Raw genomic sequence first — 17,798 nt, 5'->3', positions numbered from 1 at the left:
GAGGAGTCGCGGATGAGTTGGCAAACTGATTTACTTTTTCTCGATGTATAAATTTTAACCTTTATTTTAGGAAATAAGCTGTTTCATCGTTTTATGGGACCCTTTCGTTAGTTACCCCAAAAGTGATAGAATTACATAATTATACAGTACTGTGAAAAACGACTGAGCAGCCAGTCGTTTCTTTATACTTTGCTAAGAAAATGGGTTCAGGCTGTGTTATTCTTTAACACAGCCTGAACCCTGTTAGGCTTTCTTGTAATTTCTTCAGGACTAGCTCTCCAGGCTTCAGAGTTCTTCGGATGTTGTCTGCCCTTTGTTCCGTTCTCAGTGAAGATGGTGCATAAAACTTTGACTGTATTCATATTTCCAGCATTTTGTTTCCAAACACCACTGGCTGAAATGCGGCCCCAGACCATGACAGGGCCACGTTTTACAGATAGCTGTAGACCTTGCACCTTTCTCCTGAGATCCTCTATACAGAGTACATTTGAATCAAAACTTTCAAATTTGGCTTCATCACAACATTAAACCTAATGAAATTAAGAGGGGTTCAAAACCTTTGCACAGTACTGTACGTTGCTCTTTCTGCTAGCTTGTCCCCATCTATTTTTCACATTTTATTTTAAATATTAGCTAATGTATTTATAGCTAATAGCATCTCCACTCTTGCTCTTTGCTGCTCAAGTATTGGCTTGAGTTTGGATCTGTGATTATTTACTTCATTTAGTCTCCAGTTTAATACTCCTCCTCACCATCTTCCATATTTTCTATGGATGTGAAATCAGAAACAAAATGAGTAATTTTTGAAGAAAAAAAAAAAAGCAGCTGTCAAGACATATACAAACCTGCTGTCTTCCATTGCTTTTCCTGTCCTTTGTGATTCTTTTCCATTTCAATAACACATGCCTGTGATATCTTATTTGTAGCTTTTGCTGTTTCTAAAACACATTAAGTATGTTTAATGAAAAAAATCTGGTAATTTTAATTAAACAAAACGAGGTAATATTTTTGAAGATCATTGAAACTGCAAACATTTTCAGCATGCTAAACAAGATTAGACTATTAGCTGACATAAATAAAGATGTAGGCATATTTCTAAAATCACTGGACTGGCGTTTTTTATTCAATATTTTTCTCCAAACATTACACAGAATCTTTAAATGATACAGTATATATACATACACATCAGTGTATTTCTTTATCTAAAAAGTTGAGGGCCACTGGACAATGCAGCTGTGCGTTTCAAGACAGGATTGCATTTCGGATGTTTGTGTACTGAAGAAATTCACATACGGGGTTAATAAGTCACTGGTAATTGAACATGTATTGGAGACTAGAGTGCCAACAGTGTTTGCTTTACAAGCTAGTTTGGAGAGAGTGGACTGTGCGGGAACCGCTGGGTCAGTGGCACAATGACGACCGAGGAGATGAACACATGGAGAGCAGCAGTATCTTCCTTACTGGGAAGCAGTGCACGTGACTGAACCAGCTAAATACACCACTAATGGCAAACAGCACCTTTCAGTGTGTACCCAGAGACTCAATCTCTGTTTTTTAGACTGGAATCATACATGTAATAAGATTTTGGATTTGTGAGAAATAAACTGACATACTGTAGAGTGGTTTGAGAAACACTGATAGACATGCTGCTTTTCAACCAGTTTACAAAGCTCTAATCTCTGTGTATGCAGGCCAACAGTATACAATGCTAGGTTTCAGAGTCACAAGATGCACCTTGCAAAAACTGAACAATCATTTTCATTACAGATCTTTGGTAAATACCAGCTATATGATGCCATCTGATGAGCTCACATATTTAGAAACAAAGCAGCTTGAAGGAAACTCGTCAGAAAATGTTGTGGTTGTTTTTGTACCCACTGATGGAACACAAGAGCAGGCAAAGGGACAACGGAAATTGTAATTTTTCAGTTTTAGCCGGTAATGTGAAGGAGTATATCCAGGTCTGGACTGGGCTGGTCTAAGTGATCTCTTCCCATCCGAACTAAACCACACACTTTATGCGTACAACTAGCTGAAGTTTTTTGGGGAGAGGGATCCCTTAGGCTAAGCATGAACAACAGCATGTCCGAGCGCTGGAAGGAACGAGGTGGCTGGGATGGTTCGGATCCGATGGGAGGTCATCAGTGTCACAGACAGATTAGATGGGTCTCTACATCATCCCCAACTGCATTAGCGTGTTGGCATATGCCATGGGCTTGACATTCGGATGAGGCTGTAAAAGGAGATGAGAATTAGATTCGAATTTAAGAAGATTTTTCAAACTCTTAAGACACCACTAGCTAAACTTTTAGCAGTTAATAGTTAGTAGTTTAATGTTTTTGTCTTTATTCCACTTGGTTAGGATAATATGTGACTCCACTGCTCATCTCAGGGTGTTATGATTTCTAATGCATCATTATCACAAATTATGGTCACATTACTTATAAATTAGCAATAGGGAAAAAAAATGGCCTAAACATGGGGGAGAAGTTCAGATCAGTAGTCCAGCAGATGTCACTGTAACACTGCGCATTAAGCTAACGAATTATTCAAAATTTGTATAGTGATGATCTTTGTTAAAATATCCACTTAAGTAATATAATATTAATGTTGTTTCTAGGTTTCTCATCTTTTAAATCTTTGTTAATGAGAATGAAGTACTTTTAAGTTGTTGTTCCACTTCAACCACTTTTCCATTAGCGCAATTCAATCCCCGTTTCATGTAGGCTGCCATCTGAGATATCGCTTCTTTTTATTAAGGACCCAAAAGTGATGTACCTGACTGACTAAACCTCAACATGCACTTTACGCATTATGGGTAAATTTTTAATCTTTTAGAAGAAACTGCCTGCACTGCTTTATTTATTAAAAAAAGTATTTATTTCTATATCATCATTATTATTATTACTACTATTATATTGATTTTATTAAACTTCACAGGACACTAACCACAGCTGTGAACTGGTGAAATTCTGGTTTGAGGTCTGATCCCCTGAGGTGGATATATGCTCCTTTGTTTCCCATCTGATCACTGAGAAAAAAAAGGAGAATACAACAGTTAAAGTGGGCTGCTTTTTTAACAGTCAACTCAACACTTAAGTTAAGTAACTTGATTACTTACCAGTAGTTGGGTGCTGAAAACACGGTGATGCACTTCCCTGAGTGAGTGACCTCGTACCCCTCAGCTTTGACCTCATGACTACGCACAATGAAATCCAGCTTGTTCTGCTCCAGGAAGCGCTCCGTCACATCGGGCCCAAACTGGCAACTCACCCCTCGCTTACTGATCGACCGGCCATTCTGTGTAAGAGGGAGAGAAAGACACAAACTATAAAGCAGATACTGGCACAAATAGCATCCAGATCGGTAGGAAGCACTGAATTATGCTTCAGTATAAACCTGTGGGTGAGAACTCACCTGTGGCTGTGGATCTGACCAGAGGAGGTCACACATAGGACCTGTGAAAGAATGGGGAAAAGTGTTAAATTATACTTGTCATCCCTTTTAAAGGTTATTTCTTATAGCAATTTAAACTGATAATGACTTAAGAGTCTGGCCCCACCTGAGTCTGGAGGCTGTCTATTCCTGTCAATCTTCCTCAAGTCTTCCAATGTGACACCATCTTCACTGAACAGCCCACCATGCATAACCTGACATGGAGAATTTAATTAGAACTGTGAGTACAGCAATAAAAACACATGAAAACCTTGTACAAGAAAAGTGATGAATAAAACAGCAGTCAGAAAGTTCACTTAACAACACATACTATTTAAAAATGATTTCAGAAGCATAGCTGAGGTGAAAAACATTACATACATGTATCCATTAAAAAATATCTGATCATTTTGAATCAACTTCCACTTGAATGACAGCCATAAGAATTTAATCCATACATATTCACACCTTAAGCACAAATAAATTAATCGCCAGTGTCACCCCTTTTAGTTCACATTCTCAAAGCTTACCAGTACTTTATTGTTGATACACTGTGCAAGAGGAAGCCACTGGAACACCTCGCTGAAAAGCTGAAACATCTGGGCTGTGTACTTGGCTTTGACCTCCCCTTCAAATCCATACATCTGGTTCATGTTGTCCGTCTCATGGTTACCTGCAGATTTAAAAGAGGTTACTGCGGATTACACAGGACGCTTAAACATTTTAATCAGTCAGTACTATGGAGGATCAATTATCCAGCAAATGACTTCGGAGTATCGCTCTTTAGAAGAGTTGTTTGCGATCTTCTGCAGAATTTAAACTTTCACCACCAGGTGACAGCATTTCACCCCCTATTTAACAACCTCTGCCATTCACCACACTGCTGCTATGAACTAGAATTTACTCTCAGTTTCTTGTATGGTTAAATAAATGTTGCACTGACATGCTGCACCACCTTATGGTACAAATTTGTGTGGTTAGTGGTGTGTATTCCATTAAAGTAAAACATGAACCTTTCTTCTTTAGTTGATTATTCTTTAAAACAATAATTTTACAATACATAGACTATTTGGACATAATGCCATAGCAGTTGTTGTTTGATATTCTATCGATATGTTCAGTTAATCGTGAAAGGTGTTAAATTACTGATAAATTATAGGAGTTTGCAGTAGATGCCTTTAAACCCAATGCCAACAGACATATGTAGTTATCATGATGTACAATATGACATGTGATAGCAGCCTGAGATCCATGCACAACACTCTTGAGCGTTCTCACCTCTAAGCAAGTGGAAGTTGTTGGGGTAGAGCAGCTTGAAGCCAAAAAGGGTAAGAATGACCTCAACAGAGAAAGAGCCACGATCCACAAAGTCACCATTGAACAGCTGAATGCTGTGGTTAAGCACTATGACGCACAAGTTCTGGACAAGTTTGTGGCATCTGACTGTTACAATTTTAGACACAGAAAAGTACTCCAGTGAACACAAATTTAAAACCACTGTGTGTGAGTGTCAGCAAAAACAAAGGATACATAAGGGTTGGTGTCAGAAGGTAAGCCGTTCAACTTGAAGATGTTGAGGAGATCGTAGTATTGGCCATGGGTGTCCCCACAAATAGTTATTTTTTCTGTCTGTGACAAAGAGAAACAGAACATCTTTAACAAAGAATAGAGAACTTTAAAAAATGGCCATGAACAATCATCTACTAGCTGTACTCCCATTATGGGTTTTGTTAGTGTTAGCACTCAGAGAATATAACCACGCTCTAATTTTGCACTCATTATTTGTGAACTAAAAAACTTCACTTCATTCGTGAGGATATGAAGAAAAATCCTCACCTCTTTTAACGTGATTTCAACAAGACTTGGCAGTTTTGACAGAACATCTTTAACTTGCACCAAAATCTGGGAAAAAAAGAAATACATACATACATACCAGTTTAATTAGAGGCATACACATATTTCCTTGTCTCACTCTACTGTATGTCATATAAATAACCATGGTTACCTGATAAGCACACTTTCTGTGCAGTTTCTTCTGATCTTTGAACCAATCCATCATCTCTTTCATGAACTTCAATGTGACCTTCCCGTCTTCAAGTTTTGGGCCTGTATAGTCATCCTCAATCGCTGCACAGTCAAAAATAATATGGTTCACATCACATCTTTCACCTTAATACCTTTTGAATTAAATATTAATATATGATACTAATGTATATTCCTCAAATAAGAAAGCAAACATACTCATGTTTTCAATGTCCAAAGAGTCAACAACAGATTTCTTTGTCTCGTCGCTGGCAATGGCTCTCTCAAAAGCCTTCTGTTTCACAATCTTGTTACATTCTTGATACTTCATCCTTGCATCCTTGTCATTCGGTCGAACCCTCACTACCTATTATCAGGTCAGAGATATGAAATAAACACCCTGGTTAATCTTTAACTGGCATTAAAGCATACATAGGGACAAGGACTTTGTATAGCTGTGAAGCTGAGAATATAAATAGAAACAGAAACATAAAGGATCAAATCTCTCAATTATCATATGTAAAATTAACAATGGTTTTAGTCACATTATGTTCTGTCCCATATCTTTTAAGAGATATACACATTTAAATCTAGCCCCAACCCTTATTTGCTTAAAGAAGCATTGAATATGCTTTTTGAAATATCATGGTTAGTGGTCTGGTTTGTGCAATAAACTAGAGACTAAGACAGAGCTTTAGAGATCCCTAAGGTCTATCGTTATATTTAAATTATATTGCTTATTATGAGGAAGGCACAAACTCCATTAACTGTGGTATGAGAGCCTTCAAACTGGATCTAATTGGCATCATGACAGGATTACAGGATAATCCCCACTTGGTGCTGTTAAGGCAACACAAAGAGCCTAACTGGTGGTGACAGAGCAACAGATGGAAGTGGAGAGCTCTGTACTTTGTTCTATTCAAGGTTTAGACTGGATTGCAAGTGTAAATGATGTGTCTCCTAATAATCAAAAATGCTATTGCTTCTTACCGTTTCGTAGTCTTTTAGTGCAGCTTTAAATTTGCCCAGTGCCATGTTGGAGGTGGCACGGCGGTAATATCCCTTAATGTAGTTTTTGTCTACCTCCAGGGCCTTTGTGGCATCCGCCAGGGCATAACCATAGCACTCTGTGCGTAGGTATGCCAGGCTTCGGTTGCTGTAGTATATGGCATTGGATGGATTGAGTTCCAAGGCTTCTGTGTAGTACTTGATCGCATTTTCATAGTCTTTTTCTGAATAAAGAAAAGAAAAAACAAAGTCGCAGTTTAAATGGACCTTGATCATACGCTCAAACACAATGTAATGAGTTATCCACTAGTGAAAGAAATTGTAAAAACTTCAATGGTGTGTGTTTAGCAGTGTATATCACTGCCATGATACATGGTTTACTTAATCATAGGACTGTTGAATTATAGCAAAAATAAATTGTTGATTATTTTGGTCAATCACAATTCTTTAACATGATAACTCTTTCATACACACACACACACACACACACACACACACACAGAAACATAATATATACACATTTATATTTCATGGGTTTATTTTTAAGGGCATAAACTATATGCAGACCAGTCACCAAACATAATAAGTTTTTTTTTTTTTAATTCACCATTGTTTATGAAGAAATCATATCCCCGCCTTTACAAACAGACAAACTAAATCAGGTTTTACAAGTTTTGCAATATATACAACTAAGAAAATAACACTGCCAAAACGTACTAGTTTAGACCATATTTGTTTTCTAATGTGTGCCATATATTTCTCTTGTTTATATATATCCCTCTTGATTGTATATATTTCTCCTGTTGGCTATTTATTCCTGCTGTCTACCATTTATATTTCATTCCAGCACAGTTGGTGTGGAGCACCCACAATTTCGTTGTACATGTACAATGACTATTCTATTCTATTCTAGAATCTGACACTAGGTAAAAATGTGTCTTACATTAGGAAAGGTAATGGGACTGCAACCTCTGGGGGTGCATGTCTAACATCGTTATATGAATTATAAAGCAGAAAAATACCATCCTGTCCCTCACATAACAGTCTTTTCTTTGCACCTGCTCTGACTCATCAGTATCAACCCCGCAGATGCCGCTGAAGTTTCCAATTAACCAGCGACAGACAGACCTGTCGTGGGCGTGAAAAATGTATTTAATACAAAATGTGAATGACGGCTGATAACCTCATATGCATGTTTCACAGATCACCACTGTGTTCAGGCTGGATTTTATATGCTTTGATTTACTAAGGAATCTACCTAAATTAACTAGAAACCCTAGCGCCGGTTGCATAACAGACACTTTCATTATCTATGTGTTTTGAATGGGGGCGCAACGTGACTACCACGTTTCAATACTAATCGTACGATATTAAAAGCGCCTCTTCAGTGACTTGAAATCTAACTGCATTTCAGATAAACGAATAAGAGTTGTGTTACATTGAAGATTCAGTAACTGCTGCCATGAGTTTAGGGAGCTCTGCCTCGCTGCTCTTCCTGTTCAAGCAGCCGCCGGCTAACAGAAAATTCTAGGAGTTCTATGTGAACCTCACCTTAAACTACAATATTAACCCGCTACGGCGGCTAAATGCAAACAAATCAGTGACTGTTAAACACAGCGCATGGTCATAAACCTTATACCTCCGAGACATTGGATAAATAGGGAAGTTGGTGGTGTAATATACACGACACGAGTGACGGCATGGGTTAACGTCGATGCTGTCGCTGCTGAGTGTAGTGGCTACTAGCTAGCTGCTGTTACCCATCAGTGCCGCGGATCCCAATGAATGGGGTTTACAATTAGCATGCTCTCTGAGCAATATTAGCTTAGCTTAGTATTTGCGACCGGCTTTGCTTGAGGTGTACTGCAACACAATCACGCCGCTGCTAACCAGTGGTCACAGTGTCAAATTATAAAAAATACTGAAAAAACACACTGACTTGACAGGTTTTAGAAGTTACCTTTAAAGTACTTATTCGCCTTCTCCTTGAGTAGCTCGGCATCATTACCTCCCTCCGCCATCTTCTTCTCACTGCCGTTTTCCGATATGTACGCCATTGGGATGGACTGTCGTAAAGGTCGCAAAGTTAGGTGTAGTTTTTGAAATTTGTCACATTGGAAGCAGTTTTACGGGGTGAGCATACGTGTGACATTACGAAACTACAACGTGTAACCCTTGCATACTGTTCAGGTCAAATTTGACATTAGTTTGACATTTGACGACTTTTTCTAAAATGGCCAAAATTATTTTCAAATTTGATACTGTTGCAGAGGTGCTAAAAAGTGTTTGTACCTTGATGCTGTATGCAATTTTAGATCCACCAGTGTGGGTTAAATTATTTATGGGTTAAATAATTGTGAATTTATTATGAGTTACATGTGTATGAACAACATGTGTAGTGGTGACAAGTGGTAGACCCTAACACTGTCATGAGCGATATCTGTGTTCCCATCACATTTGCCCAGGTTTCCACAGAGAGAGACACCATCTGGTTTGGCTGATCATGGAAGAATTTCTAAACAGTGAAATACTAAAACAGCATAGTCGTGATCATATATAAGGAACTGAGCTCAGAGGGTGCCAGGAGATCTGAAACAGGGTGGCATGGTGGTGGAGTGGTTAGCTCTGTCCTTGGAGTAAGAAGACTTCTGGTTCAAATCCTGGCAGGGGGCTCTTTGTGTGGAGTTTGCATGTTTGACTCACTCTAAAGTACCTGCAGTGATTTCCTCTCAGTACTCTGTCTTTCTTCCAGGGTCCAAAGACATGCATGTTATAAGTGCATTATAAATATATAGGTGCTATATATATTTGTGCTTTGCAAATGAAGGCAAAAATACCCACAATGTTAAAAAATCCCAATAATAACTTAATTAGATTCCAATTATTCTGAATTTAGAGTCAGCTGAGATTCTAATAGAAATCAAAAGAGGAACTTGTGGGGTTATAAGATTAAAAAGGTACCTGACCAGCGATTTCAGTGAGTGTGGAAAACACATGCAAATCCCATACACACACGGTTTCCTACCACTGCTTTAGACTAGTTTGCAATAAGCAAGTTTTGTGCTTTGTGTACCTAAGAAAGTAAATGCATTCCATTGTTACATTAATATTTTGCTAGTTGGGGTTTTTTTGTGTGTGTTTCAGTGTCCAATAATAACTTTCTTTGGTGTCCTATCAGTAAATAGTAAAAGTTTGGTTTTGTAATTGAGGTTCATATGGGTGATTAAAAAAAAAGAAAAAAGTCCCTCTAGTGTTTGTTTCTCCTTCTACAGTATTTAAAGTATTATTTGATAGCTGGGGAAACCGTCAGAGAATAGTCACCTGGAAATAAGTCACATAATGAATTGTTTTGTCACTTAAAAGAGATTTTTATATGTGTGCAGGCTGTGATCAGCTGTCTTGTGCTGCTACTCCAGTATTCCCTTAAAAAAATGATGAGATAATCAGATGTTACATAAGCTGTCACAGCTTCTTTTCATCCTTTAGACACTTTAAAGCTAATGTGAAAGGTAGAATTCCCCCGAGTGAATCTAATCAGTATCATCACCTTCTATTTAAATTGGTTTGCTACCCTCAGTGTAACCTAAAATTCACCATGAACTTTAGATAAACACAATTTGGCTTCAATTTGTTTTGCAAAATGTTGTGCAAAAGCAAAATTTCAGCAGTAATGTATAGAGCCAATATCCAATATCTGATTTTAAAAAACAAAACAACAAATCTAAAATGAATGAGGATATTACGCTTTAAATTTCCCACTTTAAAAGATCTACTTCCTGGACACTCCTGACCTTTGAGAATAACCTTTTCTCCCTCTTCCTTCCTCTCTTTCTTACATATTTCTCAATTTCTGAGTTTCACATATTAAAGTTAATTCTGCAGCTGTGTTTAACTCAGCTGAGACACATTATGTGACAAACTGCACATAAACTGTTTGTGTGTTTGCTGATATTTGTTCAGCTCTTCATTTGACTTGCAAATATAATTTCAATGTCAAATTGTATCCACGTTTGAGTTATTTTAGGTTATCAGCCAGCAGGGGTCAGTAAATACATTCACTGATATACACATAAAACCGGTTTGTTTTGTAGGCAGCCTTAAGCCTCACATGAGGTTAACCATTAAAATTTTAAGATGATGAGTAATTTGTTTCAAAAGAATAATTAGTGAAAGACTGACTTAATGATTCATATGTGGGACAATTTGCCCTGGTCTGTCTGGAATAACTACTTTAAATACCCTGTCTTTAAATCTGCACCTGACTGAGCTACAGAAAATTCCCCATTTAATAAATTGTTGGCTCAATAACAAAAAAGTACAGCCTCAGTCACAATTACTTTGTTTATCTTACATACGCCTCCAGGCTATGTGGAGTTTACATTTGTCTCTGTCACTGTTGTATGCACGCAACACGACACAGTAATGAGGGGACAAGGCACAGGTGCATAGCTCCACAATTTTTTCACTCACACATGACATCTGATGCACCTCAGTCTCGTATAATTGGCTTGTAAAATGTCACATAAACCTAAATTTAAATAGAAACACCTTTCCTTTTCTAGTAGCAGTGTACATAGTCACATATGTCTTGTGTACCAGAACATCGGCCCATTCAGATATAGCTTTGCAGTTTGGTGTATTTGGGTTTTGACTGGTTAGGGTTAGAAGTTCAACAGAACTTGACATGGTGAAGAAAAGCATATGACACAGAGTATACAACCCAGTCCAGTCTGTTGCCCTGACTCACAAGCGACATCCCACCGTGAAGAATAAGAGACCAAGTACTTGGGTGACTCACTGTCCGTGACCTCTGGCGTACACTTACTAACCTCATTGTGAGTTCACTTTCTCTTAGAAGATTACCAATGACTCGTCTGCCTTTCTGAGCCATGGCGTGTCTAGTTCTGTGATGGTTTTACTAGTAGCGCTTCAGGGATGGAAAAAAATATATATAAAAAAACACGTCAAGATTGACTGAGCATGAGCTGACGTTATAGCCTCAGCCACACATGAGAGTAAACGCAGACAGTGAGTGGGAGAGACAGTGTGGGAGGGAGAGAGGTAGAGAAAGTCTGGTTTGGTGGGAGGAGGGAAGAGGGAAATTGCTGTCCTCTCGGATGCACGATGCATGGGCGTTTTGGTGGTGGTGGTGTTGGGGGGGGGGGGGGGTCCTGAGAAAGTTAAAACAAACACAAACGGAGGAGCACAGAGATATACGAGCAACCAGAGACAGACACTGATGAAGGTCAGTGGGAATGTGAGTGACATTCCAGCTCCACAAGCCAATAAATGATGAGGTCTCAGAGTGCTTGGAGTATATTGTTACATAGGCTTGTTCCAGACCTTCTTAGTATTTATTGTTTTGTAGCACATAGTAGTAGTGATTATGTGATTGTGCCCCACCCCCCCAACTCTTCTACTATACCCCTTTAACCATCTTATCAGACCTGGCGAGTATTATGTATAAGTTGAAACAACAACAGTTTCTTCTGCTCTACTCTGTGAAAATAATTCACTAATGAGCGCTTGACTTCAGGGAGTCTGTGGGGGGTCACGTTTATTTGAACCACATGTTTTTCTAGTAGGCAGGGCATGGGACTTAAAGCCAAACTGAAAATAAGTTGTGATAAAAAAAACCCATGAGCTTCAGCTACCATCCTAGTTCTCATTTCCGTCATGCTTAGTTTAGACATTGGCTTTGACTGTAACCTGCTGCTTTTTTCTGACAGTGTGTGAGTCATAAATTGCAGGGATTGCCCACATTGTACAGCAGCATTACAAAGTCTTCTGTTGATCGGTATAGCCATCAGCTAGTGTGTTAACCAACATCCCAAAATGACAAATTGCATGTTCACTTGCGCCTCAGGAAAGGCGTTGGAAATTTTATGTAAATGGAAAAGAAACGCGATGCATACCTGCTTAAAAAACACTGCTGCTTTACCTTTCCACATTAAAACCTCTTCTGTTTTTCTCCTGTGTTTCTTGGACTTGTAACCACAGTGGTTAGGGTGGAGACTGAAGGAGGGTATAGAAAACGTTAGTGTTTATATTCTGTTGAGCGTCCGTTTACATTTCTTGCAGTGCTCTTCTAAGTATAAAATACGAATCTTACCTTTCGGCTACAGTTTGAATTCTGATGACTAGGAATCCTTAAATGAGCATCTGATTGCATGTTGATGACAGTTTTTTATTGCTTGTTTTATTTCGTAATTTGCAACTCTTCCATTCAAACACAGATTTTAAGTATGAAGTCATTCAAAAGGGCAAACATTTACTGGTAATTATTGTTCTTTCCTTACCTTGAAGATATATAAACACACAACTGTTGTAGCTGAGTTTATTTTTAGTTTTGATTTGTTTTTTTAATGTTTTTGTTGACATTTTGTTTTATAATTTTCTGATACACAGACAAAGAAAATCTATGGGGTTTTTTTCCAAAAAACCCGGCCATAAAAAATGAAAATGAATAGCAGAATAAATGGAAACTCTTTAACTGGGCATCAGGAAAATATGCTGTCATTTGTTCTCGCACCAAATCTGATATTAAGCCTACAACCCAGCTTTTTAAAACTGAAGTGCGGAAATAAAGCGAATTCGCTTTATTTCCGAACTTCAATTTTAAAAAGCTGGGTTATAGGCTTAATATCAGATTTGGTGCGAGAACAAATGACAGCATATTTTCCAGTAAAACAAGCAGTTTTTTCTCATGAAACAAATACACTATGGTTAGTTGCTTTAGCCACTTAAACCACTACTCCATACCTGAGTGTAAGCCCACACACAGCCTGAGTGGAATCTGTCCTTTATGATGGAAATGTGAAGCAGACTATGGGAAGCTGTATTTTTAATGGCTATAACTCAGCGACCCCCTCCTGTTTGACTGGCACCACAGCCTTGTTAAAGGAAATTTGGAAAATGACTGACTAAACAGATAATTTGAGTAAATAAAAACAAATTGCACGGGGAAGTGAAATCAGCCCAGATTCCTTAAAAATTAGATAAAGAAGAAACGTGATCCTACAGAATGAACAAAGCCTTTGGCATGAGCCTGACCCTTTTTGAGGCATATCTGTGGATATTATAATTAACCGCTTTGTGTTTCCTACTCCTTTTTGGTTTTCCATTGGCTTTCTCTGTGTGTATCTCATCGGTCAAGATTTTTCCTTTCCATTGTCCTGACATCTTCACCCCGATTCCGTTCAAAGTCAACCTCTCCCATTCACATCTAATTTTGCCACGATTCCCTCACTTATATACTTTCTGTGTGCCCTTCTTTCTGTCTCTTTTTCTCTCTTTGAGTGTTTGATGTGTGTTGGGCACGAGAACAAGGGATCGGATACACACCCCAAACAGGAAATGAGAAATTCAAGCAAATAGGGCAATGACTCTGCGCCTCAGAGAGAAAGACAGAAGCTCATGTGGAGGAATGCAGATAGAGCATAGCAGACAGTGGAGGATGTGAAATAGACATGCTGAATCAACATGCTATGAATGTTTGAGGTGAAAAGTTTGTTATAGTCTGTATGTGAGCATGAAGAAAGGCAAGGAGAGGAACACCCTCAGTAAAAAGTATTTATAGACAGTGACCACCCATGACGCTGCTCTTCATTGCCTTGTGATATCAACCATCATGGTGATCCAAGCAAGTTTTCATCTAACACACGCAGTGTTTCACCTTTTTAGAGTTCATTACCAGCTCGCCATTTCACCTGGATGTGACGCCAACTCTTTGACAGACTTACATCTTAAATCTGACAGTAACCTTCTATCGTAAAACGCGAAAGAGCAAGAGGATAATCTATCAAAGCGAGAGTGGTACGTAAGCCGAGGAGTTGTGTGACCTGCTGCACCCCTTTGATCTGGCTCTGTGGTTGTTGTTTTCACGCTACTTAACGGTAGTGACAGCATGTTGTGGCGGCTAGTTTATTTTACATTGCAGGCAGTGCTCCTACTGTTTATGAGCAATGAGCGACTGAGCACAGCACACATGGTCACGCTTTCCCACAGAAAGGAACCAGCATCATAAGTGACTCAGGATGTCTGGGTACACACATTCTGACCATTAGATGACTATGGGACTTGAAAGGAAAGGAAGACTTCAATAGAACTCTGCAAATAAGGTGGAAAGAGGGACGGGTTGTTGAAAAATCTGCCCCAGACTTCTTCTAATGTGGTGGAATTATCTCAAGAGACAAGAATAGCTGTAACAAACAAGCAGTGGAGCAGACAGAAGTATTCAAAACAAGCTGTAAATATCTGTCAGTAGAATAACATTACTTTGCCAGCCACAGCATTATAGTGTACACAGAGATGTTTGCAAATCACTAATTAGACATTATAACTTTGGCATGTCAATACCAGCTATGAAGCACAAACAAAGACCCTGAACAGTATCTGTAAATATCCAGTCACACATGGGCAGGCCATCCAGGATGTTGTGGGGGAGAGTTTCCTCTTCCTGTTGCTCTTACTGTTGGACTTTCCTGTCAGTTAGCGTTGACTACTGACAGCACTTTGGGAGCCTTCCAGACTCATCCCTTAACTTTCTTTTTATATCTCTAGGGAGTACGATTCATTACGGCAAAGTATTAGTTCACATCCTGGACTCTTGGGTGGCCAGTCAGAGGAGGCAACATTAGATGTAGGTGCCTTTTGCACCAGATGGCCCTTTCCACCTATTTGGAGTGCAGACCAGCGGGTGTATCTAAAACAAAATGAGGACCACACTCAGTGGTGTAGTCACATGTGTTTTTCAGGTGCTGTGAACCAAAAATGAACCACAGATATCATCTTCCAATTTCTCACTGGACCTCAGTAGAATGAGTCAGACTTTATGATCTTTCTCTTTATCATCAAATAGTCGGCCTTCCAAATTAATTTAGTCACAAATACTACTATGGAAGGCACGGTGTGTGTGAAACTCTCAGCCATTCCAGTGCATTAAGGGTGAGCTTTGATGATTCAGCAGTGCCAGAGGGGCTGGACTGTGGTGCTGATGCTAGGATAGACTGGCTTGAATTAGGGCCTTCTTTCGCAGTCTGGGTTCTGTTATACCTGTCTGACACAATGCCTTTTTCCCCCCTCGTTGTGTGTTGAGCATGTGTGTATATGTGAGGATGTATGCCAAAGCTGTTGTCGGTCTACTTTTTGGTTTGCTGCCTTTGAGAGGAGAAAGCTTGGTTGTTACAGTCTTAAAAGAAAAGACCAAACAAAAGAACAAAAACAGAAGAAAAAGCTCTACTTAAAAAAGCAGCAAAATCATCTTATGGAAAACCCTTCATTAACTAATTTAGTTGTGAATTATTTAAAAAAAATGAAAGCATCTTTTCAACATCTTTTTTTTGTACTCAGACTGGACAGGGAACATCACCAACTGTCTACCTCTACTGTTAAACACTGCCTGAACCTTCCTAGAAAAGCTTTCCTGTAATATTTAAGCAGTTTTCAGGAATAGTTTTCCAGGCTTCTTGAAGAACATTAAAAGCTCTTATTTTGATGTTGGCCGCCTTTTCTTCTGTTTTCTGTCTAATGCCTTCAAGGTGATATTGCACAGATCAAAATCTGACTGTACTTTTCAGCATTCATATTCCCATCCAAAAATCTCCAACTCCACTAACTTAAATACAGCTTCAGACCTACAGAGCCTCTAATGTGCTGCACCCCTTTTCTGATTTAGTCTATATATTGATGGCAATTTTAATTAAGAATTTCTAGTTTTGATTCATCTCTCAAAGATGCTTTGCTAATGATTTTCAGTACAATTACTGTGTCATTTCTCCCTGTTTCCCTTCCTTAAGAAGGGTTTCTTGACAGCCACCATTCCCCTGAAGTCATTTCTCACGACACTCCAGCAAACAGTAGCTCAGCCGAAGGGCCATTTGTATCTCTCATGTCCTCTTTGCTGGATTTTTTTAAGAACATGACTTTCAGGTACTGCTTTCAGACCGGTCACTTCTTCTTTTGCCCTCTGCTTTTTAAAAAAAAAAATATATATATTTTTTTATTTTTTTGCCAATAGCTCTTTGGGAATCTCCCTGTTTTTTTGTTTTGTGTTGTTTAGCATTTTTTATAGACTGGGCGAAAGAAATGTGAACAAGTAATATGCTTTTGTGGTTGCTAGTAACAAAGTGCCTAATATAGAGTTTAAAATAGTTTCTTTGCCAAGTTGTGTGTTATGTGTAGATACAAGTCTTTATGACTGAATGATGCACAGGTCATCTGGCTTAACATATCAAACAAACAGTGCTCTGAAAATGATTAGCTGCAAGAATTAGGCCCCAAAAAGAACAAATAAACAAACAAAAAGGAAAAAATGGGAGAACTGTTACAATTACGTTTGCTTCACTCTGTGGATTCTTTTAAAAAGCAGTTAAAAACTTTTCTGTTCAAACAAGCCTTTTGTTGATCTACGTATTTTATATTCTTTACATTATTTACATTTGATCTTTTACATTGTGTATAATGTCTATTGATTGTATTGTTTATTTTAATATTTGTGTACAGCACGTTGTGACTGTCTGTCTGTGAAAAGCGCTTAATAAATAAACTTTACTTACTTACTTGCTTACTCAAGACCACTTTAAAAAATTATAAGAATTCTGACCTCTTAAAAGCAAAATATAAGGAAAAAGAAACAAGGAATGGCTCAAGGCTTTTGTTCAATATTCTATATTCAACTAAGTTTATCTATCTTGTTAAATTTGCACTAATTTGCAAAAATATCAAGAACAAAAATGTAATCCAAGTTCAGAATCTTGTTTCATTGAAATGACATATTTGAGTCGAACTCTATAAATCTATTAATATACAAAAAGTTTTGCCATGCTTCAAGATGTGGAATGTTGTTATTAACAAAAAATATAAAAACAAATAAAATCTATAAAAAAAATCGGTACATTTTTTAAATATATCTGTTCCATTGCTGATGATCTAGAAACACTGAAATTTTATAGTTATATTTAATCATGCTGCACATTTACTATTTTATACACATATTCAAACATACATCAAAGGTTTGGGACAAACTTTTGACTGATACTTTGTAAAACCTGCAGTTTATATAGACTGGAATTCTATATAACAATAAAATCCTGTATGAAACATATTATATACCTGCCTATAAAATAGTGGAATAAAACTTTTATGAAGAAGACTTGTTATAAAAAGTGCAAACATCTAAAAAAAAGAAGGCATTTTTATGCATTTTCAGATGCACCTTCCATACATTTTCCAGATCTACTCATCAACTTGTGCCTGAATAAAACATGGCAAATGCGTATTACTGTTGCGTGTGAGAGTGCATTGATTGCGAGGAAATGTGAGGAGGGTTTGCA

General features: G+C 38.1%; 1 protein-coding gene across 1 annotated transcript; it reads right to left on the bottom strand.

The window, feature by feature from the left end:
* Positions 1–1,092: 1,092 nt before the first annotated feature.
* ppp5c (protein phosphatase 5, catalytic subunit) lies at positions 1,093–8,570 on the bottom strand. Its single transcript, XM_003459452.5, has 13 exons — positions 8,426–8,570; positions 6,448–6,689; positions 5,677–5,824; positions 5,441–5,562; positions 5,272–5,337; positions 4,966–5,064; positions 4,714–4,819; positions 3,966–4,108; positions 3,563–3,650; positions 3,418–3,458; positions 3,122–3,300; positions 2,950–3,031; positions 1,093–2,233 (listed from the first exon to the last, which is right to left on the bottom strand). The coding sequence occupies exons 1-13, from the start codon at positions 8,520–8,522 to the stop codon at positions 2,171–2,173; spliced, it is 1,476 nt and encodes a 491-aa protein (XP_003459500.2). The 5' UTR covers positions 8,523–8,570; the 3' UTR covers positions 1,093–2,170.
* Positions 8,571–17,798: the final 9,228 nt, after the last annotated feature.

The sequence above is a fragment of the Oreochromis niloticus genome, linkage group LG14, assembly GCF_001858045.2.
Source record: "Oreochromis niloticus isolate F11D_XX linkage group LG14, O_niloticus_UMD_NMBU, whole genome shotgun sequence".
In the NCBI taxonomy this organism is placed as follows: Eukaryota; Metazoa; Chordata; class Actinopteri; order Cichliformes; family Cichlidae; genus Oreochromis; species Oreochromis niloticus.
The sequence above is the reverse complement of the archived record's forward strand: the minus strand, read 5'-3'. Positions and strand labels throughout refer to the sequence as shown.